The sequence below is a fragment of the Mauremys mutica genome, chromosome 25, assembly GCF_020497125.1.
Source record: "Mauremys mutica isolate MM-2020 ecotype Southern chromosome 25, ASM2049712v1, whole genome shotgun sequence".
In the NCBI taxonomy this organism is placed as follows: domain Eukaryota; kingdom Metazoa; phylum Chordata; order Testudines; family Geoemydidae; genus Mauremys; species Mauremys mutica.
This window is the reverse complement of record NC_059096.1, coordinates 15,279,723-15,306,484: the sequence shown is the minus strand read 5'-3', so window position 1 is coordinate 15,306,484 and position 26,762 is coordinate 15,279,723. Positions and strand designations below refer to the sequence as shown.

Below are 26,762 nucleotides of genomic sequence, written 5' to 3'. Positions count from 1 at the left end.
ACACCTTTTTCTCCAGGGCAGACAAGCCTGCTCCGAGCTGTGATTAGGCATCGTGTTAGGAAATGTGAAAACAGGATTCAAAGTCCCAGGGCCAAGATCCTCATGGCCTCAGGTTTGGGGTTTCCAACCTGACACCCCTGAGAGGGGCCCTGTTTACAGACAGGGGCCAGGCCCAGCCTTTGAAAGTCAAGCCCCTTTAATATGCCTCACATTGGGAGCCCCAATTCACTAGTCACTTCTGCAAACGTCCTGCTGAGCCCCTGCAGGCCAGGCTGTGTCCTCAAGGGGGTGGGGAATGGGGGAATTGAATTGAGGAGAGAGGTTCTGCTTGCTAATGCTTTGGACCCAAACTCCACTAGCAGGTGGGGCCGTGCTGAGAGACCACCTGCCTGCAGGCACAGAAATGCAGCAGGCTCTGCACACCAAGGGCATGAGACAGAGCCGATTTCCCCACCTCTCTGGATTTTACTGAACTGCCCTGGCTAGAACAGCCTCCTGACCCTGGCCTACAAGCAGATGGCCACAGACTCCAGAGCAGGGTCCCTCCGGCTCCCTCCAGGGGCTTGGTCTCTGCACAGGTTGAGTTTGTTTGAGCCAGTCCTCTGTGATTAGTCAGAGCACTCCCCACCAGCTGGGATGGGGTTAAACCCCAGGAGGACTAGCCCCTCCCTATGCAAATCAGGGTTTGTGTCTTACCTGATCCAGACCAGGATGTGTGAGCAAAGGGAAGACACTGTGAGCAGGGCGGAGGGGAGGCTGTTGAACGCATTCACCATAGTGCTATGCAGGTGGGGATCAGAGCCCCGAGCAGCCAGGAGTCTCAGCCAGCCCCACTCGCCTCACTGTGAGTATGTAGCAACCAGCCTTTTCTTACTGCTGCCCTACGGGGGTGTTCAGAGATTTACAGGAGTGGGGCACGGGTGCAGGATGGCTGGCTCTGAGCTGGGCCTCTCAAGAGGTGAGTGGGGTGGCACCCAGCTGTATGGGCAAGGCGGGGCGGGTTCTGCTGGCTTGTCACAGGCCAGGGCTGTTGGGGCAGAGTGTTCTCCTTTAACAGTTTTTCTGCAGTCTTGAAGGAGGAAGTGTGGCCACATGAAATGCCTGCCCAGCCCCTCTCCTGTCAGCAAGACGTGTCCAGGTACCAGCCCCTTGCCTAGGGATGGGCTCTGGCCCCCCCAGCTCAGAGGTCATGCAGCATGCTTAGAGGTGAATTGGTTGGGAAGGCAACGGTCAAGTCCGTTCCCAGTCTTCCCTGACTGTCAATGTCTCTTTGTGGGACTATCTCCTCCATCCCTACCCCACTGACACAGACAGGAGCTGGGAAGCACATTTACAACCACCTGCACTGAAGGGGCAGATGCAGACATGCACAGTACAGTTAGGGTGACCAGACAGCAAGTGTGAAAAATTGGGACCAGGGGTGTGTGTGTGTGTGTAATAGGAGCTTATATAAGAAAAAGACCCAACAATCGGGACATCTGGTCACCCTAAGTACAGCGCGCACAGGAACATGCATGTGAAAAGGAGAGGTGCATTCCTAACAGCCATGCATGCTTCATTGTGGTCCCAGAGTCCCCAGTTAAACCTGATTTTATAATCCAGTCCCTGTGATCTTTCAAAATCAAACCTATCACCTGGGAATGTCACATACCACGGCTCATCCCAAGGTGGAATCCCAGAAAGCTTGAGCCAGCTGCAGAACAGCGAGGGTCAAAACATCCCCTTCACTCACCTAGGGTGTGATTTTGTGACTGCTTTTATTGCCAGAATAGTAACTCTGCTGCTGAGTGCCTGAACAACCTCTGGAAAAGTCCCTAGCTAAGAAGCAGGCCCTTCGCAGGACCCATGCAGGAATTCAGCATTCAAAGGGGTCTTCTCAAGAATACAGGGACACAGGAATCTATTCACTTAAATACATAGTTTGAGGTGTAAGAATGTCCCTCTTGCGCTTGTCATTGTACGTGCCCCAGTTCCCATGCGTTGCACAGATTTTAACGTGTGCATCAGTCTGATTCTCTCCACTCACACCCCACACTTGGATGCAGTTGCAGCAAAACACCCTTGGGAGAATGTTGTTGTTTCCTTAAAAAAAGAAAACCAAACCCAAAGACATTCAAAATACCAAGGTGAGGGTCACTTCACCAGCCGTACCTAGGCATGGAAATGGGCTTCTCCCGCCTTCGTGCTGGCTCAGTAGCATTAAGAGGAGAAGTATCCAGAGGTGTTTTTGTGCTCACTAAAAAGAGGATCCTGTGTGGTGGCTGGAGAAGGATCTCGGGTGTCTAATGGAGCTCAGGCTGCTGCTATGGGTCAGAGTTAAGGGCATGTCAGGGACCCTCACCAGGCAGATGGATACTTTGGAGTACATTGTTTGTGTCAAGTAAGTTCAAGCAGTGGGATTGGCCCCCTCCTATTTATTATGGGTGCCCCCTTATGGGTTTTGCACTAGCCTGAACTCCAGGGGAACACCACACTTGTTTGGAATATAGCTGTGGGATTTCAAAATGGAACAGACCCATCGGGGCACCCTGCCCCCTGCAGCTGGCACCAGCGTTACTGTGAGGCCAGGACTGAATGACCCAGTAATTACAATCCCCCATCCCACAGCTTCCCGAAAAGGGGGGTTGGAGAAAGACCCACTCCCATAACCCCAGGAGGAAAGGGGGGACTTGGCAGCAGCCCCAGGAACTGGTGGGGGGAGGGGCATGTGGCACTTGAGCTGGAGGGGTAACCCCAGAGTCACCCTGCCATGGACTGCAGGGAAGGGGGACCCTGGAACCCCCATTTCTCCTGGGCCAGGCAGAGGAACAACAGCCTGGGTGGGAAGAGATCCCCAGACTCCTTTGGTCTGGAGGAGCAGTGACAGTGGGGCCCCTTCTCCTTGGTCCCGCTCAGCAGTGGCAGCTGTGAAAGGGCCGGTGGCTCCAGAGCAGGGTTCATGCTAAATGGGGCACAGGGGTGCTGCCTGAGGCCTGTGGTCTCACCCCGAGACCGCTCAGGCTCCCTCCTGCAAAGTAGGCCAGGGCCGGGGGCTTTGCTGGGCTGAGGGGAAGCCCTGGGCCAAAGCCCCCCTCTGCTAGTGCTCAGTCCAGCATCTCTAGGGCTGGTGCCTCTACCCCTCGGTCGGGCACAGTTCTCACTGCAGCTGCTCACGCCCAAGCCCAGTTTGTTCCTTTCCCTCCAGGCTTGTTACCTGGCCCCTATTACTGTAAGATCAGAGCATCTCGGTCTCCTCACGCCCCCCAGCGGCAGGGCTGGTAACCCCACTGAGGCGCTGACACGCTAAGTGACTCGCCCAAGGAGTATGTGGCAGAGCAGGGCATTGAATCCTGGTCTTCCCTGTCCTAGGCCAAAGCCCCAACCACTAGGCCATGCTTCCTCCTCCATTGCTCCCCTGTCTCTCCTCACCCATCTCCCAGGGGCCTAGCCAGCTCACCCTCCGGCCCTTTCCTCGGCTGCTCCTTTCAGACCTCTGCTCTCCACAGCCTTCACTCCTCAACAGGGGCAGCCAGGAGCAGCTGCTGGGTCTCTGTCAGGGGGAGCAGCAGCAACAGCCATCACCACCGACCTCTTCCTCCCGTAGCGGCCCTCCCAGCGGAGCATACCCTGAGCTCTGCCCGTCAGCTCGGGGAGCCGCTGCCTTGCTCCCCAACATGGGGCTCTTGCTCCCCTCTTTCCCTGGAGCTACAGGTTTCCTTGCTGCCTCCAAGAACCTCTCCATCAGGCTGCAAGTGCCTTCACTTTGGGGCCAGCCCCTCAGGCTCCGCCCCAGCCGCCATCAGAGCACTATTCCACCCACCGCTATCCCCTGCCAGCCCCCTGCCCAAGTGCCTCCTGCCAGCGCTTCTCCTCAGCCCCGACCTCCTGCCCCCTCTTCCCAGCCTGCCTCCCCCCGGGCTCAGTGGGGCCAGCATGCACGGCAGGGAGGGCAGCAGGAGTGGGCTGGAGAGCTCGGCTGGCTGGGCATTTGGTACGAACCCCAGGGGGCTCATTCCTTAGGGGTCCCTGAGCCTGGACCAGAGGAGCAGGGCTTGTGGTTAAAACCCTGAGTGGCTCAGCTGTTCTCCTGGGCAGCCCAGCTCCCCGGGGCCGCTCAGAGCAAACAGCAGCACCAGGGAGCCGAGTTATCACACACATGGCAGCCTAACATTCGGATACCCTAAGGGCACATGCCAGCTCCCGACAGCCCCTTTACCCTGCTGGGAGCCGCTTATCTCCCTAGCTCTGCTTCTCCAGCTGTGGGGAGAGCCCTGTTTATAAAGGGCCCCGGGAGCCACCCTGCTGCAGCCAGTAGGATCAGCCTTCTAAAATGTCCGCCTGGCCTGGCCCTGCCTTTCCCAGCCAGCCTGGTGAGAGTGCTGCGCCAGGCCCGCGCAGGCTGGGGATAAATGCCCCCTGATGGCCAGCGCAAGGCTCCAGCTGGCAGTTGGCCTACCACAGGTGAGGGGCTATTTGGGGGGTTTGTTCTGTCCCTTCCTGGTGGCTGTGTTTTATAGGAGCCAACACAGGACATACGGGAGCAGGGGGAGGTTTAGCCGGGGGCTAGGAGGCAAAGGAGGGGCATTGGGGGGGGGAGCAAAGGGGACCAACTAATTGGTCAGGCTGCCATGCCCCTCTGGAATGAAAAGCTGGGCCATGTTCCTGAGGGGGTGGCATGGAGACTACAGGGGTTATCCTGGGTCACTTTTCCTGCTTCCCTCAGACCCAAATCACTGAACTAGGCAGTACTGGGTTGCCCTATGTGCTCAGTGCCCAGTCTGCCTGGGGAACCTGCCCTGGTTGCGTGTGCCTCCTGCCCCGCTGGAGACACCTGGGGCCTCATGTGCAGAAGTGCTGAGCACTCTCAGCTGCAGCTGAAAGCAGTGGGAGCTGTGAGCACTCAGTGCCTCTGGAAAAACAGGCCCTTGGTGGCTATAGCTGAGCACCCAGGAACAGAGGCCCCTGCAATTCATGGATACTTTTGCAAACATTGGCCTTACTCTCCTTGTGTCTCAGTGTACCCATCTGTACAATGGGGGTAATGCTATCTCACCTTGTGTTGCTACAGTGAGTTCAGGACTGGTTTGCAGTACTCCATTCCTGCAGCCATGAGCACTACACAAAAGCCTAGGAGGAAATGAATAATTCTGAATTCAGTGCAGCGTTTGGAGGGTGTGCAGTAAACAAGGCCTGCGTATTGAATGAGAAGCCTAAAAAGAAATAATGAACTGCTATCTAATCCACTGGGCACCGAATGAGCCCAGGGTCCTGTGGCGAAAACAATAGTCTGTGATTAAAAACTGCATCCTGATGCATGTGGGCCCAAATTAAGGTTGCATGGGCAACCTTTACTCTGGCATTTCCTGTCTTTTGAGCAACTGACTGTGCAACTTTGATATTCTTGTTAATGTAGATTTTTGCTTATAGTTAAGGCTATGATTATGTCATGGTGGTCACAGAGGTCACAGAATCTGTAACTTCCATTGACCTCTGTGACATTTTCTGCCCCAGGACTGGAATTCCCAGTCAGCTCCCCAACAGATTCCAGCCCCTGCCCTGGTGGGAACCCCCTGCATCTGCCTGGCGGTGGGAGAACCCCCCACAGCAGCCCAGCTGTTGCGGGGGACCCCCCCGAGTGTCCACCTGCCTAGGAGGGCAAGGGGACCCCACAGCAGCCCAGCCCCTGCAGGCAGGAGAACCCCAGAGCTCCTACTCACCACAGCGGTGCTGAACCCACCTCTCCATCTTATCAGGGATATTTTTAGTGAAAGTCAGGGACAAGTCACAGGCTTCCGTGAATTTTTGTTTATTGCCCATGACCTATTCATGACTTTTACTAAAAATATCCGTGACAAAAACTTAGCCTTGTTGATTATACATTATAACCATGCTTTATTTAACTTCTTTGCCATTTCAGTGCCATGTGTCATCCAGGAATGGAATGATTCTAGATGCCTCTTTTTAGGGAGTCTGGAGAAACTGCAGAGTCTGAAGCTGGCTTGTTTGCAAGCATAGATCAGCTTTAGCATGTTAATGTCTTGAGAGTTTAGTCCAGGAGTCAGCCTGCATTTCTCCTCAGAATATTGTGTTCAAAGGTTCTCCTGCAGTGAGGCCTTTGTTTGGCTTAAATCTGGTTTCCCTGTCTTTGCTGCTTAGATGATGCCTTTTACACTCATCCTGGCTGTCAGTGCTGTGATTCTGTGTGTCAGCGAACAACACAGCAGCTATGAAATCTGCTTTCACCATTACTAACAAAATGAACACTGCACGTTCAGTATGAAGCTCTGGAGAGGCCTATGTAGTTAGCTGGTCTGGCCCCAAGGACCTTGCGTGCTGTATTAGTTCTGTTCTATAAAACAACTGCAAGACTGCACCAGACCGTTTAAAAAAGAGATCTTGGCTGTCAGCTCTCTTTGAGGACAAAAGGATAAAAGATGCTTGGTGGTTCTAGGCCAAGTGGTTTGATGAACGGACTAATCCAAAAAAGATTGTGGTCCTGATTCAGTCTGGCCCTGGAGCGCATGCTTAACCTGAAACATGTGAGTCATTGAATTTAGTGGGGCTATTCCCATGCTTAAGATTACGCGCTTAGGTGCCTTGCTGAGTCAGGGCTGAGGAAAGTTCTGCAAAAGTGAAAACCTCCAGCCACGTGGTACTTTTCCTCCCCCCACTTCATTTCCCTGGGTGCACCCTCCAGGTTGCTGAGTGGAGAAGCTACAGATTTGTGCCTAAATTCTAATGGGAATTTGTTTGCTCTGTCTGCAGACTCAGGCAGATGTTGCTGGACGGGTTGTTGCTCTGCCCATGTTTTACTCTGGAGTAGGTCTCCGGGTGTATCGAGCCACCCCCATGCCCCAGGAGAGGCTGTTTCTGAAAATTGAAGGGAGAGCTCTTCAGTGGCTTTTGAGAACGTTCAGCGTCTCTAGCCAGTTGTTGCTGACCGGTAAATCAGAGAGCTGGTGTGAACTCAGACCCTTGCACATGCAGCTCCTCTCAAAGAGGCACAATTGTTAGTTTCTTTTTTTAACCAAATCTCCACATTAGTGCGACACAAGATCGACTAACGCACACGCTGAGTTTCCGATGGGAACTTTAACTCTCCACTGTCACACGGCTGGACTGTTGTAACCCGGCCTCCTGCCAGGCGCGGCGGGGAGTGCGGCAGGTCCAGTCCCCTGGAAAGGTTGGGTGGCGCACTGGGAACAGAGGTGCTCCGGGTACTGAGCTTGTTGGTGGATTCCCGTGACCACTTGCATGTTCCAGGTGATGGAGGATTCCTTCAGGAGAGCTGCCAGGAATAAGCTGCCAACTCCGTGGCCACCAGGACTGCAACAGTCAACGAATGCCACCCCTGTTCCTAACCCAGCCCCTAAGGGCAGCCCCCTGAAGGGGTCAAGGGTAACTCGTTCCGTGCAGCTCCCCAGACTAGTCTAGGGCCATGCCTCCTCCGGAAGCAATGCCAACGCACACACCCTGGCCTGCAGACCCAACCCATGGCCAGCTCTTTGGTCTGTGCTCTCGCTGCGGCCCATCCATCCACGCTGTCCTGCTGCAGCTGCCCCCTGGCCGGCCACAGGCTGCTTCCTTGCCTGCCACCGGCTCCCTGCCACGGCTGGTGCCCCTGACCGCCCCATGGGAGCTCCTTTTCCTATAGGGGTTATGGAGCCCTCGCAGGCTGGATGCTGAGCTGGATAAAGGCGCCCTCAACTGGCTGCATCCTTTCCCTGCAGCTGAGCCAAGTGCATTACAGTATTTTTCAGTCCTTAATATGTGCTATATTCTTTGCCAGTCCCCGGATGGTGTTTGTCTCACTTTCCTCCCAGGAGGTGGGAATTTAACCGTCCTTTATGTAGATGAGAGACTTTTCTGGCTCTGGAGGGAATCTTTAGAACAGCAAAGTAGGGGCATTTCCAGCAGATCGAGGGATGTGATCATTCACCTCTATTCAGCACTGGTGAGGCTTCATCTGGAGTACTGTGTCCAGTTTTGGGCCCCACACTACAAGAAGGATGTGGATAAATTGGAGAGAGTCCAGCGGAGGGCAACAAAAAGGATTAGGGGGCTGGAGCACATGACTTATGAGGAGAGGCTGAGGGAACTGGGATTGTTTAGTCTGCAGAAGAGAAGAATGAGGGGGGATTTGATAGCTGCTTTCAACTACCTGAAAGGGGGTTCCAAAGAGGATGGATCTAGACTGTTCTCAGTGGTAGAAGATGACAGAACAAGGAGTAATGGTCTCAAGTTGCAGAGGGGGAGGTTTAGGCTGGATATTAGGAAAAACTTTTTCACTAGTAGAGTGGTGAAGAACTGGAATGGGTTACCTAGGGAGGTGGTGGAATCTCCTTCCTTAGAGGTTTTTAAGGTCAGGCTTGACAAGGCCCTGGCTGGGATGATTTAGTTGGGTTTGGTCCTGCTTTGAGCAGGGGGTTGGACTAGATGACCTCCTGAGGTCCCTTCCAACCCTGAGATTCTATGATTCTATGATAAACCTTTGAAAGTGGGTATTTAACGGCTCTTTCCCCTCGATCCAACCTTGTCTCAGAAGTTACTGCTCAGATTTTCGCCACCAGGAGCCACTTTTAGAAGTGTGAACGCAGCCGCCAGGTTGCAAGAATATGAAAAATGTCAACAAATAACTAATTATGCATAACTTGAAACTTGTGTAACCACGGCAACCCTTCCGCCCCACAAACCCCAACAGGAAACGTGTGAAAGGCTCAGGCCCATATCAGGGCAGGTTTGGGGAAGTCTTTCTCCTCTCTCGATTGGCCTCTCGCTAGGGGCCAGTTCCCTTTGCTTTGCTGCTGTGACGCTCCTGCCTGCCAAAGCGCCCGCGCTCGCTCCTCTTCGTGGTCCCGGGGGCTGGAAGATGGACACCCATGCCCCCAAAGCGCTGCCCAGATCTCGGAGCAGGCTCTTGCGTTTGTTCAGCTCATCCCAGGTGCGGAAGGGTAGATCTTAGCCAGCAGGGAAGAGTAACTGTCGCTTATGGGCTACGCTGAGGGCGCAGCATCCTACCGCTTAGCCAGACAAGGCGACTGGAGCACTCGCAATACCCTGGAGTTGGCTTCAGTCGACAGGGGCTCAGGGAATCGCACTCGGATTGTAAACGGGTCTTGACGTGGCTGGGAGCTGTGCTGTAGGTCTGTGACAAAGGGTGACGGAGATGGGAATTGTGTTACGGTGTGGAGGGTTCAGTGAATCGACCCAGAGACTGATGTACATAGTTTGTCTCCATCACCGGTTTGGAAAGGAAGAGGAAGTAGGTAGCAGGTTGGTAAATATAGCCAGCAACACCGATGCGGGGACTGTGGCGAGTGGGGCCTGGGCCTAAAATAATTCAATGAGTTCCAAGTGGGCAGAATCAACCCAAGATACAGAGAGGGGAGAGGCTGGGAAAGCGGCGATTGCTATGGGAACCTTTGGTGGGGACCTTGTGGTCAGGGGCTGCTGTGTCTCTAGGCAGCTGCCGCAGGTGGCAGATTTCTGGGAGGAGTGGGTGGGGTGGGGTGGTTATTTTGAGTGCTTGGCTGGTGAAATTTGCAGTGGCACCTGAAGGACTGCAACAGTGTGGGGGGGAGTGGGGGACGACCAGGTCAACTCTGAGTGACTGGTGTTGTGACATGGTACATGGGGTCACAGCACCACTCCAGCTGGCCCAGCTGCCCTTCCATCATGTGGATAAGTTATACCTCCCAGCTTCAGTCAGGTGTCACGGGGGGCACCTGAGCCCCCTGCCCCCCCCCCCCGTCACACCTCTGCTGAGTTCAGGTTCTCATATGTGGGGAGCAAAGATTCCGGCACCCAGGAGGGGGCGTCACACTGAAGTTCTGCCTAGGGAGGCAGGTTGGCTTGAGCAGCAGCGGATGGGGACAGGGTGCCAGGTGGGAGAGGTGGTTTCTGTTCCTGGCTCTGCCTGTGCGAGTGCGGGCAAGTCACCTCCCTGCTCAGTGCCTCAGTTTCCTCGCCTGCCCTTTGGCTGGGTTCTCAACTGAGACTGCTGGCTCTGTGTGTGTACCATGGGAGCTGGGCGTGAGACGCTGCAGGGCAATCAGCTCTCGGTGTTTCTGTGTGAAAACTTTGTACCCATTATAGCTCCAGTAACACATACAGTCAGAGAGCTGCAGAGATCACAAGGAGAAAACAACTCTCTGCCTCTTATCAGCTCACTTCCTTTGGGCATGTGACAAAAGGTTACCTGAAGCCAGTTAGTTTCCCGGTACAGTCAATAAGCCAGTCCTCCCTCTTGCTCAGATGACACTTAGAAATGCCACAGGGGTGTGGTGTGTTTGTATGCTTTATATGTTTGTAGTAGGAACATTTAAAATTTCCTGCAATGGGATTTATCAGAAAGTTGACACTGTTCTGAGGTTGTGCATTCCCTGACTTTCCAGAGCGAACTGGACATTTTTCATGTTCCATTAAATTGGGCCAAAATGTCCAAATGTGGATGATTAAATCTAGCTATCTAAAGAAGCAGTCTGGTTTTTAGGCTTATTGGCACCAAAAAAGTGACCCTGCTTTAACTACAATTGTGCGGATTGGTTGGTTGGGTTTGTTTAAATCAATTTGGTGGAACCTGTACAAACGAAAAGGATGCTGGCCCCGCCTCAGTCTGCTGCCTGGGACCCATTGCTGGCTTCTCTGAGCACCTCACGATGCTCCCCTCCCCCCACGAGGCGAGGCAGGGCAAGGCTATTCTCCCCTTGCTGCAGGTGGGAGCTGAGAGAAATGACGTGACTTGTCCAAGATCAGGGAAGAGAACTGAACTGAGCTCTCTCAAGCGAGGGCTCTAACCCCTGGGCCGTCCCTTTCATGCAGAGGCACACAGCCCAGTTACAGGAGCCAGTGCGGGGTTTTTATTGTGTGCAATACGCTGCTTTTACACAGCCTACCGTGCCACTATTTTTAGACCTCAAGTGCAAGCGTAGCACGGTGTAGTTTTTGCCCTGTGTCCTCACAATAATGGATCTCTAGTGACTTTATCGATGTTCCTTCTGTAGAAGGGGTTTTGTAGGGTCGTTATTTTCTCCCCAGATATGTACAAAGTATGTTGCCAGCAAAAACAGCTCAGCGTGAAGGGGGTAGTCTGAGCCCCTCCACTGGCTGCAATGCCCCCCCGAGAGCAGTTGTGCTGAGCAGGGATAGCCAGACTGCAGCACTCTCTGGCATTTCCCTCTCCACCCTGGGGGGCCAGGAGACGGTGACATAGCTTGTGATGCGCACTGGGGGGGCAGGCAGGTGGAGGGCTGGCTGCGTGGCGTGGCGTGGCGCGGCGCGGCGTGGGAGACTGACTGAATGGCTTGGCAGTGCGGGGCCTGTGAGCGAAGGCTCCAAAACTGCGGTGTTGGGGCTGTCCTGATGGGGCTGGGAAGAGCCTGGTGCAGCAGTGGGGGAGGGAAGTGAAACCTAGCGTGCCCCCATGAGGACGTGTTCCAGAGGTGAGGACAGGGCTCTTTCCCGTGCGTGGAGTTCAGGATTGGGGAGGCTGAGTTGCCAGTGGTTACAATTCCATCATGAGTCTCGTGACGGTATGTGTTTGGTTTTTAAAGCCTCAGCTCCTGGAGTCATGTGAGATCTCAGTTCTCATTGACATCAGAGTGAGTTCCTAGGCGGAGAAAAGCTGGAAAATGTGACCCCCCCCAAGGGCTCAAAGCCCAGAAGATCTTTGGGCCACAGTATTTATTATCTTTTAAACTCATGACTTTTGGGGCCTGGCTCATGGGTTTGGGACACATGGGCCTAGCAGCCCTGGGAGGGAGCCTGGCCTGACAGTGCAGCAATGTCCCTCTGGCGGCCAGAACCCTGCCTTGAGTTCCCAGAAACCCTGGCTCCATCAGCTGTTCTCCCCACCATGGCCAGCACATTTCTGACGGTCCGACCAGAATGCTCTCGCCATCCCTACCCAGACCCCACCCACGTCATCTCCCGCCCAGTGCTGCCGTCCCAAATCCAGCCTGACAGACTGTGGTCCTGATCTCTCCCCAGGCCTGCCAGGAGGAGGAGAACCCCACCCCGGTGTATGTGAACATACAGGAGCTCCGGCAGCAATCAGCAGCCACTGACCCCTCCCAACCCCAGCACTGCCCTAGCAGTGTCCTTGCGGACTGGGAGACCCATACGGACACGGGCAGTGGGCACTTGTTCTACTACAACTCAGTGACGGGCGAGACTACCTGGGATTCCCCGTTCGGGTGCCCAGAAGATGGAGTGAGTCCTGCTCCCTCTCCCTTGCCATCTCTTGCCCCCAGTCCCGCGGCGGCCGAATGGGGCCAGTATGTGGATGACGCCAGCGGCCAGGTGTTTTTCTATAATTCGGTAACGGGTGAGACATCGTGGGAGCCGCCCCCGGCTGCGGACGAGCCCAGCGCCCAGGAGATGCAGCCTGCAATTGCACCGTACAGACCCATGGACCAGAGGGTGAGCCACCAGGAGGAGCAGGAGTGAGAGAAAAGCTGGCTGGTCCAACAGGAAGCCCAAGCCAGTAGCTCTGGGGAGCGCGGGGTGATGGCTGGGTTTGATGAAGTGCAGAATGGAACAGGGCCGACTGGGCGGGTAGATTCTTGGTGGTGGTCTGGGGAATAACCCAGGGAGGTGTTGGGGATCTCCAGGATCCAGGAAACCTCAGGAGAATCCTGCTGGGTACTCTCCTCTCTGCGAGGGGGTCTGGGGAGCGCACCCTGGTGGGGCACAGGGCGCATGGGGGAAGTGGAGGGGTGCGCAGAAGTGACCTCTCTTATGTTCTCAGCCGCCGACTCCGGAAACAGACTATCCAGACCTGTCCCCCGAGGAGCTGGATGGTTACCCGGAGGAGGACTATTCCCCGGTGGGGTCCTACGAGCAGAGCCCCTACCCTTACCTTCTGCCAGGGAGATCCCCCAGGCACTCGGCAGAGCTGAGCCCCTCTCCGGGCTGGTGCAGCCAGAACAACCCCGAGGGGCAAGCCTTCTACCCTGACCATTTCGCCTCGGACACGGTACGGAGCGCGGCCCTGGCGAGGAGCTGGTGGGGGGACGAGGGCCAGGCAGGGGTATGGGGTTTGAAAGGAGGAGGAAATGGAGCCTGGTGGCTCTTGGGGAAGAAGTCAGGGTGGAAGTGGAGCGGAGGGGAGTGGGGACAGCACAGGGAAGGGGAGGATGACGTGTGCTGGAGACTCAACGGGCCCTTCTAATGATGTGGCAAGCCCCTGGGTGCGGAGGGGCACCCGAGGGGAGAGGCCAGCATCCCTGCGGGGCACAGAGCTGTTCCCCACAGAAGATGGGAAACGGGCACAGTCTGTCCAAGCGCTGGATTTCCCCAGAGGTGCTCAGCAGTGAAGGAAGCGGGTGCTGGGGGGAGCCCGGGTGGGCACCAGTGCAGGGCGGGGAGTGAGAGAGTTCAGCGGGCTTGGTGGGAGTGAAGGGGTGTCCGTACAGAGCGGCGGGGGTGGGGGCTGGGGAGTTCCCAGCATTAAAGGGCTGATGCTCAGGAGCTCTGGGGCAGCAGGGCTGGCTGAGGGCTCGGTGTGGGGGGGAGGGGCTGGCGCCTTGGGCTCCTGATCTCAGGAGGGGCCTCTAGGCACAACTGGAAAACCCACAAGTGACGTGATGAAAGCGCCAGCCCCAGGGTGTGGGGCCAGGCTGGAGGCAGCAGCGTGAGAGGGGAAGGGGGACGTCAGGCTTACAGGCAGCTGGGGGGCACTGTCTGGGTTGGGGGTGGAGGAGGTGGGAGGGTTGACGTTCCCCACACACCCTGGGGTGGAGGGCGTAAGCCGCGATCCCAAGGAAGCAGCCATAGCACAGGCTGGCGCTCGAGGGGGCAGGATCCCACAGCCGTCCAGCGCTGAGCGTGTTGTCGCTGCCACACGTGTGTTCATGGGTTTCCAGGCCAGAAGGGGCCATGTTGACCCTCCCATCCATCCTGCATGGCCCAGCCCAGAGACCCTCCCCCACCTTCCTGCAGCAAGGCCAGAACTCCTGCCGGAGCGAGAGCAGTGGTGGTGCCCCGAGGCCTTAGGCCACCTAGTCTGGGGCTCTGCCTAGCCTGGAGTTCTGAGCTGGGGCCACAAGCCCCATATTGCCCCTGGGCAGCCAGTCCGTGCTGTGGGAGTGCAGCTGTGCCACCCTGCAGGGACAGGGCCTATGACGGAGCTAGCAGGCAAAGTAACTCCGAGCCCCGCCAGGGTAGGGTGGCTTTACATAGGCCGGCCAGGCAGAAAAAGCAGCTGTGCTCCATGGAAGCTTTGAGGTGGAGCCGGCCCCTGCTCCTGGGGGATACAGGGCTCCCTGCAAACACTCGCGTTCTGCAGCCTAGGAAGGGGCTGTGCTAAGGGGAGCCTGCCCACCCCAGCACTGTTCCGTCGTGTCTGCACGGGGCCTGCTCAGCGGAGCTAGTGGCAGATACTTTTAAAGCAAACCCTCCCTCCCCTGCCAGGAGCCCGGCTTGTGGGGCCATGCGGCTGGGACGCTGCATGGGGCTGGGCTGGAGAACGGGCTGGCCAGTGATATCAGGGTTTCTGCCTGCTAAGCTCAGGGCAGTCATAGCTCATGCCACAGGCTGTGCCCTGAGCCTTGCAGAAATTCTTACGCTGACCTCTGACTGAGCCATCAGGTACTGGCCACGGTATGAAGACAAAGGCCAGGCATGGTGGGTTTGCTTTGCCCGCTGCCACCTTTGGTCAGGGGGTGATTCACTCCAGCCAGCCAGAGGGCACAGAGGAGGTGCCAGGAAAGTGGAGGACAGCATGGCCCTGTGGGCAGGGCACTGGTCTGGCATGTGGCAGACCTGGGTTCTGGTCCCAGCTCTGCCCTGCTGGGTGACCTTGGGTAAGTCCTTGCTCCTTCTGTCCCCTCACCTCCCAACCTTGCTGTGTTCAGAGGAAGTTCTCTACTATGCGTGTACAGCTCCCAGCACAATGGGGTTTGCTGGCTGGGGATCTCAGCCTTAGTGATAAATATGGTTTGTCACTAACTGGTATTTGCTTTCAGGCCTGTGTGCTAGGGGGTCACCGGAGAACAAGCAGTGGGTCCAGCCAGGACAGCAGCCCCTTTGCCAGCTGGCACAACTACATGCCGGCGATCCTCATCCAGAAAGAGGAGAAGGTGAGGGAGATGGCTGGGCCCATTTTGCTAATGGGGTCATGCTGGCTTCTTTGGATCTGTCAGCAGGTCTGACTTTAACTTCGTCCTTTGGTGCCATTTGCCATTTCCCAACAAGTTCTGTTCACCTGCCTGGGTCCCGGGGGAGGGGCGGGGCACCCATATGGCCAGGGCTGGGCAGCTGGTGTAGTGGCCAGCTGGCTAACTCAAGGGGTACTGTAGCTGTGGAGTGATTGTGACCATAAAAGACAGCTGCAGAGATCCCCAGCTCCTGACCCCACCCTGTCAGCGGGCAGCCGCTGGGCCTCGGGTCGGGGAGGTGCTGTAGCACGTGCCTGACTTGAAGCGCCTGGGGCACCGCCTGGATTTCAGTGGACGTGCTTGGGGGGCTTCCAGCTAAGCGTCTGCTCCGAACACTTCCTGAAATAGGGCCCTGGGGCGAGTTATAGCTTGTGACCCAGCCGCCCGACTGAAAACCCGCGGGCGTTTCCCGGGTGCTTACGGGCGGGGAGGGAGATGGCAGCAGGGCAGGCCCTGTCCCCACTAGACCGGCGCGTTGTGGCCACTCCAGCAGCGGTACTGATGAGCGGCTCTTTGAAAGCCGGTTTCCCTTGGGAAAGGCTCCCGGGGCAGACGTGCACCCTGACTTATCTTTGATTTCAGTTCAAAAGCCTGGACAAGGCCGGAGTTCTTTACCGGACAAAAACAGCTGATAAAGGAAAGCGATTACGGTAAGAGAGTCTCAGCGGGGCACGAAGCACCAGGGCACCTTCCCACTCGCTGGCTTTCCACACAGCAGACAGTAATTCCCAGAGCTTTTAGAGAAACATCCGACCTGGATTTAAAAATGGTGTCAGTGATTCTTCATCACCGACAGTCCTCGGTGGCTAATGACCTTCCCTGTTAAACATTTTCACCTTATTTCCAGTCTGAACCGGTCTAGCTTCAACTTCCAGCCACTGGCTTGGCTTGGACCTTACTCTGCTAGACTGAAAGCCCATTATTAATTATATTTGTTCCCCAGGTAGGTACGTACAGACTGTAATCAAGTCACCCTGAACCTTCCCCTTGTTAAGCTACATAGATCGAGCACCTTGAGTCTATAACTAGGCTAAAGGCCGAGCTCTCGTCCCCCGGTGCTGGGGCATCCCCAGCACACAGCCCCAGTGCTGCCCCCACCTCTCGTTTCCCCGGGAGTCATGTTCTTCATTCAGAGATTTCTAAAGCCAGAAGAAACCATTGTGATCACCTAGTCTGACTTCTTGCATAACTCAGGCCAGAGATTTCACCCAGCGACTCAGATGGGCAGCTCCCCATCTCGTGACACGGCTGCCCATGAATGGTACAACTGCAGACCACCCATCCAATCCCTGTAAGCGTGTGCAGGCTCACCCCTGCGGCGCCTCCTGCTGGTCTCTCAGGGAATTAGCTCGATTTCCAGCCCACAGCACCCTCTGCAGGTCGGTGATCTGCCACAGATTGGCCCCCCATGTCCCTCCCGGACCCGGTGCCCTGTTATCTGGGGTGCTGCCCCCTGGCAGTAACCTCTCAGTCTTAGGGTCTCCTCTCCCCAGGGAACCCCCACCCATATCCCCACCTCGCCTCAGTCTTGGCTACTGCCAGTCATCACTTAGCCCCCACGCCCTGGGGCAGACTGCAGCGTAGCAGCCGCTCATCACAGGCAAGGCTGCCTCTCCCTATAGCTGGGCTGCCCCGGTACTGGTCTTAGGCCCTCAGCTAGGCCGCAGCCTGGGGGGTTTCCAGGCCGGAGCTCCCCAGCTCCTCTAGCCTTCCCCCAGCCCTGCTCCACTCCCAGTACTGCAGCCAGGCCCTCCTCTCTCTAGAAGCAGAGAGAGGCTCCTGAGCTCCTGCCTGCCCTGGCCTTCTTACAAGGCCTGGTTAGTCTGTTTGGGGCGTGGCCCCAGCTGCAGCCACTTCCCCCGATCAGGGGCTTCACTCCCAGCCCCAGCCCCAGCTCTCTGCAGGGCTGGAGCGGGTGCGCACCCCACTACAGTTCCATTGTGACCCAGGGGGTGAGCTGTGGGGACAAGTGCACACTGGTGTCTTACTAACCAGGAGGCTGTTGGGCTCCAAGTATCTCATGAGCAACTGACCAAAGCTGTTCTGGGAAGGTGCGGCTGGTTCCTGGCTGGTCCCACCTGAGTCCAGGCTGCATTTGCAGCCAAGGATTAGGGAGGGAAAGGGTTCAGCTGTAAGTGACTGATGCTGAGCATACTCATGGGGCAGTCTGCTCCCGTTCTCGCCAAGCAGGTGACATTGCAGTGGGGCTGAGGGAACAGCGCTCGCTTTCCCCGGCACAGCTTCCCCGGGGCTCTGCAGGGCAGGGCAGGGCGGCTCCCTGGACAATCCGGGGGTAGGAGAGATTGAATTGAACTCCACGGGAAGCTGACTTCATTGCTTGCTCCAGTGCAGCCTCAGCTGTGTTAAGGCAGAACAGCTTTGCAAACGCATGGGCTGTGTGACAGGCAGATGTGCCGATCTGTTGATACAGGAGCTTCTGAGGTGGCTGTTAAAGTGGAGAGTTGAATGGATCCAGGGCACATGCTGCTGTGGGGTATGGTTGGAGATGGGAGTAAAAGCCTCTGGGCGCCTGTGCTAGCTAGATTAGAGGTAGCTTGGGTCTGTCTATGCGTGCTGCAGTCACCCCCCGCCTGCAGCATAGACGTGCTCCATGCGTCTCTCAGTTCCGCAGTTCTCCATGTGTGCAATGTGGTGGTAGCCACACCCCACAGGCCTGTTCAGATACTAGAGTGAGGTGGGCCCTGGAAGCACCTGAGCAGGAGCGGCTCCAGGCCCCAGCACGCCAAGCGCGTGATTGGGGCGGCATGCCGCGGGGGGCGCACTGCTGGTTGCCGGGAGGGCGGCAGGTGGCTCTGGTGGACCTCCCACAGGCGTGCCTGCGGAGGGTCCGCTGGTCCCGCGGCTTCGGTGGAGCATCCGCAGGCACGCCTGCAGGAGGTCCACCGGAGCCGCGGGACCGGCCACCGGCAGAGCGCCCCCCGTGGCAAGCCGCCGTGCTTGGGGCGGCGAAATGGCTAGAGCCGCCCCTGCACCTGAGCTAGGGAGACTAAACTAGGAAAGTCTCAGCCAGTCCCGCTCTTTGAGGGTGGTGCCACAATTTTTGATGCATTCTGCAAATTTCTTCAAATTTGGCAAGATCCAGCCTCCATTCCAAGATGAGACTGAAGAGGGATTTGCTCTCCTGCTATGGCCCTTATACATCACTGCACCATCCTCCAGGGGCCAGGCCAGTCATGGAGCTGACTAGGGGACAGTTCCCCCAGTACAGGCTCTGTGCAGGGGTTTGTCTTCAGTGCAGAGCTATCCTGGGCGCTTACCCCGTCTCATCTCCCATACCCAAGTGGGGTGCAGCTTTCAGCTCGGCCTAGCTGGCCCATTGGGGGTCTTAGTTAAAGCCCTGGGTCTGCCTTCCCTGGGGCTGGTAATCTACCCACACAGAAGCAAGGACAGAGGCAGCCCTCCAGCACCTTCCTACAATTCCCTCCTGTGTGCCCACAAGGGCAGAGGGTCACAGAGCGTCTCAGCGTAGTGTGGCACAAAGAACCAGGGGCTGCCCCCCTGAAATCCTAGTGACACGCACGGGGGAATGCAGCACCACTGAGGTCCCAGTGATGCCAGCAGGGCTTTGCAGCCTGGCTGCTCACACCTGGAGCTGATCCCCCCAGACTAGCTCTGCAGTGTAGACACCCGGGACACCCCGAGGGCTTCAGTATCCCAGCTCACTGCTCTGGGGACTCAATGCTGGCTGAAGAGGGACCCATGGGCAGTTCTGGGGGTGCCAGAACCTAGAGCAGTTCCCAGCTATTATGCAGGAGGTCAAACGAGATTATAATGGTCCCTTCGGGCTTTGAAATCTATGCACCTGCTGTTGCAAACATTCACATTTTGAGCAGAACTTGCCAGGAGCTCCCTGCCCCTAGCCTGAGCAGCCTGCAGTGGGATGCAGGGTTAGGTAGACAATGTTCATTTGGGTCTAACCTCCCCTCCTCGGTTGGTAAGTGTTCCAGGCCGCCCAGCCTCCTGGACGGCAAAGGGCTGTGCCAGCATCTGGCCGCAGACTTGGCACTTCTCCCTGTGTACAGCTCCGAGCACGGGGAGGAGGATTTTTATGTAGGACTCGCGGACCAACCAGCAGTGAAGGAACCAGCGTCTCCTTAGGAAGGGAGGAGGCCGTTGAGGGAAGGGGCTGTGCCGTGTGTAGGGCTTCCCCCCACTTTCCCTTCCTCAGCTTACCCCGTCCTGCCAGCGTAACCGGCATCTGGGTTTAATGCTTCCCTCCTCATTCCTCCCCCAGGAAGAACTGGAGCTCATCCTGGACTGTCCTGGAGGGGGGCATCTTGACCTTTTTTAAGGAGTCAAAGCATTTGTCCTCCAGCAGCTTGGTGAGTTGCCAGCCTTTGGCTACTGTCCTTGCTAGGCCCAGGTTGGGAGCTGCTGACAGGCTGCAGGCTGCTCACCAGCACAACAATTTCCCGGCCCTTCCCTATGCAGCCTCTGGCTTGTACCCTCCCTCCTTCATCACCCTGCAGGAGATGCTTCCCAGGTGCCGAGCAAGCTTTCTGCAAGGAGCAAAGTGACTCTGGGTCTGGCTGACTTGTCTCCCAATTGACCCTGAAAATAGTGGGACCATAGAATCCTAGAATCTCAGGGTTGGAAGAGACCTCAGAAGGTATCTAGTCCAACCCCCTGCTCAAAGCAGGACCAACCCCAACTAAATCATCCCAGCCAGGGCTTTGAAAGTCGATTAACCAGTCGAATCTCGCTCTGGAATCTGAAATTGGGTGATGCTCCCTAGAGTGTGTGGCTTGCACTGAAAAGCCCCCTGTTCATGTGGTCTGGACCCCTTCTAGGCGCTGGATGCGAGTGGAGTGACTCAGCAGGGGAAGGGACAGAGCTGCTCTGCAAGGCTGTTTTCCCCCTCCCGGATTAGTGTTTATATTAAGAGACGCGAGTAAGTTACCACCAGTGACAAAGGAAACCCAGAACTCCCTCGCTCAGCCTTCGAGCTGTGGTCAGAGCCGCTCAAAATAGGGAAGGCTGCTCACAGCACTGGTGCGCATTGTCACACAGCTCAGGGCTGCTGTGGGCTTGCAACACTTTTGGCGGCATTTTGCAGCAAGGGGAAGAGACTGGGGCGAGAGAAGAAATGTATCTGCAAGGAGCTCCATGCCCCAAGCAGCCCCCCAGCCAGATGCAGCAATGTGACATCCACGCACAGTGCGGGGAGCTCTGTAGGGCCACACTCCTAGGCCTGCAAACTCCGTCGCTGAGGCTCAGCCAGGGGGGAGAGCTGTGCTCATGGGGGGGGGGGGGAATTAATAAAAATGGTGCATCCGGGGAGCCCTTCAGCTCGCTGAAATGCCTGATGCAATCTCCTGACTGGTGGGCGATGGGAGCTGGGATTTCAAAGGAACCTCAGGGAATAAGGTGCCAAATCCCCACTGATCTGGGTCCCTAACTGCCTTAGGGGAAACTGAGCAGAAGAGCAATTGTGGAACAGAAATGGCTAACCCAGAAAAAGGCACTTTTCTTCCAGAAGAAGAGAGTCCGTACAGGGAGCTAATCAGAAATAAATATTGCTCTTGCAATTCAAACCCTCCCTTATTCCGGCTTAGTTCCCGCCGTATACTCGCTCAGTGGAAAATCCCAGCCCACGAGGTTGGAGCAGACAGACTCTTTAATCCCCTGTGGAATAGCAAAGAGCCTGGGTATTTCACTGACATTTCCCAGTGGAAAGCTGTGTTCTATTAGAAAAACCCAGCAAGCCACATGCACACCAGAGCCCTGAGCCCCCGACACAAAACCAATAACCACATGCCCAGTGCCAGCACTACTGACGTACCAGAAAGAGAAGCCAGGAAGGGACGTTCCTCGCCTTCATGGGAGAAGTCCATGCTGGCCCCCAGCCCGTCACCCCCTCCTCACCCAGATTGCTTCAGATGGGAGTTCTGCTCCCTCTGGTATTTAGGTCTAGGCTCCTTCAGGCACAGTCGGGGCGGCTCTAGGTATTTTGCCGCCCCAGGCACGCACTTGGCATGCTGGTGCCTGGAGCCGCCCCTGGGCACAGTTATAGTGGAGATGCACCTTCCATCAACACAAGTTTATACCAGTTCAAAATAAGCTCTCCCAGCAAAAGGACTTTTTGGCCGGTATAACTGTGTCCATGCTAGGGCTCTTGCCAGGATTAAAATGTCATAAAAATATTGCATCCCTACCTGCTATTGCTATCCAGGCAAAAGTTTCTAGTATTGCCCTAGTCTTAGAAATACTCGTGGCAATCTCGGTGTCCAGTCCAGGGGAGGGTTGAATTACATTTTTAATTATGGCCCATGAGCATCAGTTTAGAATTTCAAACTCCCCTCAGTGCACACAGATCTCCCGGTGACCTCAGTAGGAGGCACAAATGAAATAGTTACCGATGACAAGTCAGTTGTCATCACTGAGCTTCACCCCAACCCCTCTCCCTGATGTGAGTACTAGGGGCCGGCAGAGTTCATTCTTCTCTGAGCATTCTGCAGAGTCACACCCTGCTCATGCTGGGGTGGTTCACTCTGCAACCATGAGCAGCAGAAATATGGTTGTTTTGTTTTTAATGAAAGCTGAGATGCTGCAGAATGGGAGAGAGTTCTGGCACCTCTTGTGGCTTCATCCCAGGTCTTGTGATCTTTGATGTTTTTCTTAAAGCCCCAACTCCTGCAAACATGATTAGGTGTAGGGTGACCAGATGTCCTGTTTTTAAAGGGACAGTCCAGTTTTTTGGGACTTTTTCTTATATAGGCACCTATTACCCCCCACCCCCTGTCCTGTTTTTTCACAGTTGCTGTCTGGTCACCCTAATTAGGTGAGAATTTCAGCTTTCAGTTTTAAAAAAAGAAATTTCTACTCTTGTGGTTGTGGAGAAAAAGCTGGGAACACAACCCCAAATGGCTCCAGCACCCAGAGGCAAAGAAACCCCCCCACAGTAGTAGTAGTATTTTAAACTCATGGTTTTTAAGCCAATTGGGATGTTTTTTTGGAGCCTGACTCATGATCTTTGCCTGCTTGGGCTCAGTGATGCAGCAGATGTGCTGCAGGCCCAATCAACACTCTGAGCCCCCAGGGTTTGAATCCTTTGGTCTATGCCAATGGAATGAAACCGTATTAACCTCTGATCGGCTTGTTTTGGTACAACTGACTCTGGGTGAGGCACTCGGGGGCTGGGAGCCGAAAGGCCTAGATTCTAATCCCTACTCTGTGTTCCCATGCCATGGCCTGACTCCTGCTGGGCCTGTCTCCATTGGCCAGCACTCCTGATGGCCCGTGGCCGTTGGAGTGTGGAGGGGCTGCCCTCTGCCAGCTCAGATGGAAGGAGGAGCTGATCGGGTCCCCTCATCCAGGGTTCTAGCCACCTTGTGCTGGGTCTGGCACCGGGCTGGGTTCCCCTTCATACCTGCAGCCACGTTGCCTATAGAGAGAGACCTGTGTCCCTGGCAGGAACCACACCAGAAGGCTGATGGCAGGAGGGCAGGACAGCGCTGGCTGTACCTGCCTCGGTCTGCCCACTCCCAGCTCTGAGCCTGGTGGAAATGCCATGGACAGACATGGGATCCCTGCCCACATGGCTAGTTTTATTGCTCACATAGGGCAAACGTTCTCCACCCTGCGACAGCCTCGCTGCTCTGCTCCTCTGAACAGAGCCCAGCGTCTCCCTGGGCGTGACCATCCTCTTTCCTTCCCCCAGAAACACCCTTCCATGCTGACCACGCCCGAGCATACTGTGGATCTGCGGGGGGCTGCTGTGTCCTGGGCTCCCAAAGAGAAATCCAGCAAGAAGAACGTTCTGGAGGTGAGTCCGCTCAATGCAGCGCGGCTTTGGTGGTGTCCCCAGAGCTGCAGGGCCAGGTTCGGGGAGAGATGTGTTGCCTTGGTAAAGAGGCTAAAACCACTGGAAACACCAAGGCCTGGTCCGTGTGCAAACTGGGTTAGTTAAACCCACGCAGACCATGTGTAGATGCTTACTTGGGTTTAAGGGTGGTTTATTTTGGTTTAGCTGAACCCTGTTCCTGCAGGGCCAGCTTTAGGATGTGTGGGGCCCGATTCAAGAGCTGCCACTGAAATGCCACTGAAGACAGCGGCAGTGTGACGGTGCTGCCCGTGGGAGCCAGCTGAGGTCACTCAATCAGGGTGAACTGCAAACAGAACAGGGCAGACAAACCCCAAATGCTGGTGGTTATTCCAATACTTAGATTTACCAACCAGCACAAAACAGCTTCTACAGCACCTCACTGGTCACTTAGAAGTCCAAACCACGCAGTTCCCTTAAAGTGCCCAGCCTCAGGCCTCCGTCCAGACACACCTGTCAGATATGATGATGATTCCTAAGAATCTTACTTCATCATATAAAAGAAAAGGTTCTTCCAATCCCAAAGGATCAGCCACATACCCAGATCCAATTATAACTTAGATCTTACCCAAAATACACGCTATAGCCAATTCTTATTAACTAAGCTAAAATTTATTAAAAAAGAAAAGATAGAGAGTGTTGGTTAAAAGATTAATCTACAGACAGTCTTGAATTCAATTCTTGAGGTTCAGATACACAGTAGAGATGAGCTTGTAGTTGCCAAAAGTCCTTTTAGAAATAGTCCAGAGGTTATAGTCCAAGTTCCATATTCAGGGTGGCTCCAGTCAATGACTGGTGATCTCCATCCTTATGGCTTAAGGTTTCCCCCTCTTGAAACCCAAAGCAGATCTGAGATGAAGAAGGATCGTGTCCCAGGCTTCTTATACATTTCCAGCAGCCTTTCGGCCTGAGAAAACAATAGGCTCAACTCCTTCTCCCAAACATCCTGGCAATTAGCACAGAGTAATTTACCCATTAAACAGTTCAGATACAGGTTAGCACAACCTTCAAAGAGACACAGAGACAATAATACTATTTTACTCAAGTATCATTATAAATGTTAATATTCCTTTTTTTTTGATCTTTGAATTAAAACTATAGCAATAGACAAGACTTGTTTGCTGTCATCACAAGACCTGAGCAAACATCTCCCCTACTACCTCTAACAATGCAGACTTGCATTTCAAAGCTCTAGTCATTTACATATCTTCCTAACCAGTCCTTAAGGTTCACCCATGGGTCAGGTCAGTCTGTGAGTTAATTAACTCTTTCTGTTCCTGTCATCTTTTGATGAGATATTATATCACAGTCATAACGTCACAGGCAGTGATTGAGCTGCAACCGAAGATAGCGGTGGCAATTCGGCGGCAGCTCAATCAGTTGCCGCTGTTTCGGGCGGCACTTTGGCAGAGGGTGCAGGGCCCCTCTTACGGACGCTGTGGGGCCCTCTTAGGTGCGGGGCCCGATTCCCAGGAATCGGGGGAATTGCCCTAAAGCCGGCCCTGTGTTCCTGAATGACTTATGATTAGTCTGCATTACACAATCACCCCCCTGCCCCAGCCAACAGCTCTGCCAGCAAAGCCCCTGGTGTAGACGCAACAATGCTGACAGAAGAGTGTTTGGGGAGGTGATGTAGCTATGCCGGCAGAAGAGCTCCATTTGCTGCATATCCACCAGCAACTCTGCTGGAGTGGCAATGTCGGCAAAGCCCTGAGGTAAGGCACTGCTAGATCAGAATCTAAGGGCGTGTCTACACTACAGAGCCTTGGCCGGTGTAGCTGTGCCAGCAGAACCCTCTAGGGTAGACACAGCATAAGACAACAGAAGTTCTTCTCCCAGCATAGCCACACCCCCTCCCCAAATGCCATTAGCCACGGTGAGAGAAGCCCTCTTCTGGGGGTATAGCTCTGTCCGCACCAGGGGCTGGCTGGCGTAGCCATGTCGGGAAGCGGGAGTGGTTGTTTTAACACTCCTAGGCAGGGCCGGATTAACGCAGGGGTTTAGGGGCTGCAGCCCAGGGCTTCAGGCTAAGGGGAGCCCCACCAAAATAAATCCACACCTGGAAGTGGCCGGCTGCTTGCACGTCTCTGCAGCCCCTGGTCGGGGGGGCAATGAACTGGCCAATGGGAGCTGCAAGGGCGGCGCTTGCGGGCGCAGGCAGAGCACGGAGACACGCTGTCCCCCTCCCCACCGGGGCGCACAGAGACGTGCCAGTAGCCAGCCGCTTCTGGGAGCAGCATGGGGCTATGGCAGGCAAGCAGCTCAGCTTGCCTGAGCCCTGCTGCGCTGCTGGCTGGGAGCCACCTGTGGTAAGCGCCTCCCGGTCAGAGCCTGCACCTCACACCCCCTCCTGCACCCCAACCCCTGCCCCAGGTCAGAACCCCTCCTGCACCAAACTCCCTCCCAGACCCTCCACCCCCTCCTGCACCCCAACCCCTGCCCCAGGTCAGAACCCCTCCTGCACCCCAGCTCCCTCCCACAACCTCCACCCCCTCCTGCACCCCAACCCCTGCCCCAGGTCAGAACCCCTCCTGCACCCCAACCCCTGCCCCAGGTCAGAACCCCTCCTGCACCAAACTCCCTCCCACAACCTCCACCCCCTCCTGGACCCCAACCCCTGCCCCAGGTCAGAACCCCTCCTGCACCCCAGCTCCCTCCCAGACCCTCCACCCCCTCCTGCACCCCAACCCCTGCCCCAGGTCAGAACCCCTCCTGCACCAAGCTCCCTCCCACAACCTCCACCCCCTCCTGCACCCCAACCCCTGCCCCAGGTCAGAACCCCTCCTGCACCAAGCTCCCTCCCAGACCCTCCACCCCCTCCTGCACCCCAACCCCTGCCCCAGGTCAGAACCCCTCCTGCACCAAACTCCCTCCCACAACCTCCACCCCCTCCTGCACCCCAACCCCTGCCCCAGGTCAGAACCCCTCCTGCACCCCAGCTCCTTCCCAGAGCCCGCACCCCCTCCTGCACCCCAACCCCTGCCCCAGGTCAGAACCCCTCCTGCACCCCAGCTCCTTCCCAGAGCCCGCACCCCCTCCTGCACCCCAATCCCTGCCCCAGGTCAGAACCCCTCCTGCACCAAGCTCCCTCCCACACCCTCCACCCCCTCCTGCACCCCAACCCCTGCCCCAGGTCAGAACCCCTCCTGCACCCCAGCTCCCTCCCACATCCTCCACCCCCTCCTGCACCCCAACCCCTGCCCCAGGTCAGAACCCCTCCTGCACCAAACTCCCTCCCAGACCCTCCACCCCCTCCTGCACCCCAACCCCTGCCCCAGGTCGGAACCCCTCCTGCACCAAACTCCCTCCCAGACCCTCCACCCCCTCCTGCACCCCAACCCCTGCCCCAGGTCATTACCCCTCCTGCACCCCAGCTCCTTCCCAGACCCTCCACCCCCTCCTGCACCCCAACCCCTGCCCCAGGTCGGAACCCCTCCTGCACCCAAGCTCCCTCCCAGACCCTCCACCCCCTCCTGCACCCCAACCCCTGCCCCAGGTCAGAACCCCTCCTGCACCCAAGCTCCCTCCCACACCCTCCACCCCCTCCTGCACCCCAACCCCTGCCCCAGGTCAGAACCCCTCCTGCACCCAAGCTCCCTCCCACACCCTCCACCCCCTCCTGCACCCCAACCCCTGCCCCAGGTCCGAACCCCTCCTGCACCCAAGCTCCCTCCCACACCCTCCACCCCCTCCTGCACCCCAACCCCTGCCCCAGGTCAGAACCCCTCCTGCACCAAGCTCCCTCCCACATCCTCCACCCCCTCCTGCACCCCAACCCCTGC

General features: G+C 56.3%; 1 protein-coding gene across 3 annotated transcripts in view; it reads left to right on the top strand.

Annotated features, from left to right (window-relative positions):
* ARHGAP27 (Rho GTPase activating protein 27) overlaps nucleotides 1–26,762 on the top strand; it is an 88,975-nt gene that overhangs the window by 45,342 nt on the left and 16,871 nt on the right. Inside the window, exons 1-7 of one of the 3 annotated variants that reach the window (XM_044999723.1) lie at nucleotides 4,304–4,440; nucleotides 11,968–12,399; nucleotides 12,728–12,955; nucleotides 14,946–15,059; nucleotides 15,720–15,787; nucleotides 19,393–19,480; nucleotides 22,819–22,923. In XM_044999723.1, coding sequence (XP_044855658.1) covers nucleotides 4,399–4,440; nucleotides 11,968–12,399; nucleotides 12,728–12,955; nucleotides 14,946–15,059; nucleotides 15,720–15,787; nucleotides 19,393–19,480; nucleotides 22,819–22,923 — 1,077 coding nt within the window. In that variant the 5' untranslated portion in view covers nucleotides 4,304–4,398. Of the gene's footprint in view, nucleotides 1–4,303; nucleotides 4,441–8,788; nucleotides 8,921–11,967; nucleotides 12,400–12,727; nucleotides 12,956–14,945; nucleotides 15,060–15,719; nucleotides 15,788–19,392; nucleotides 19,481–22,818; nucleotides 22,924–26,762 lie in introns of those variants that run through there. The other 2 variants (XM_044999722.1, XM_044999721.1) reach the window with 2 other exon arrangements.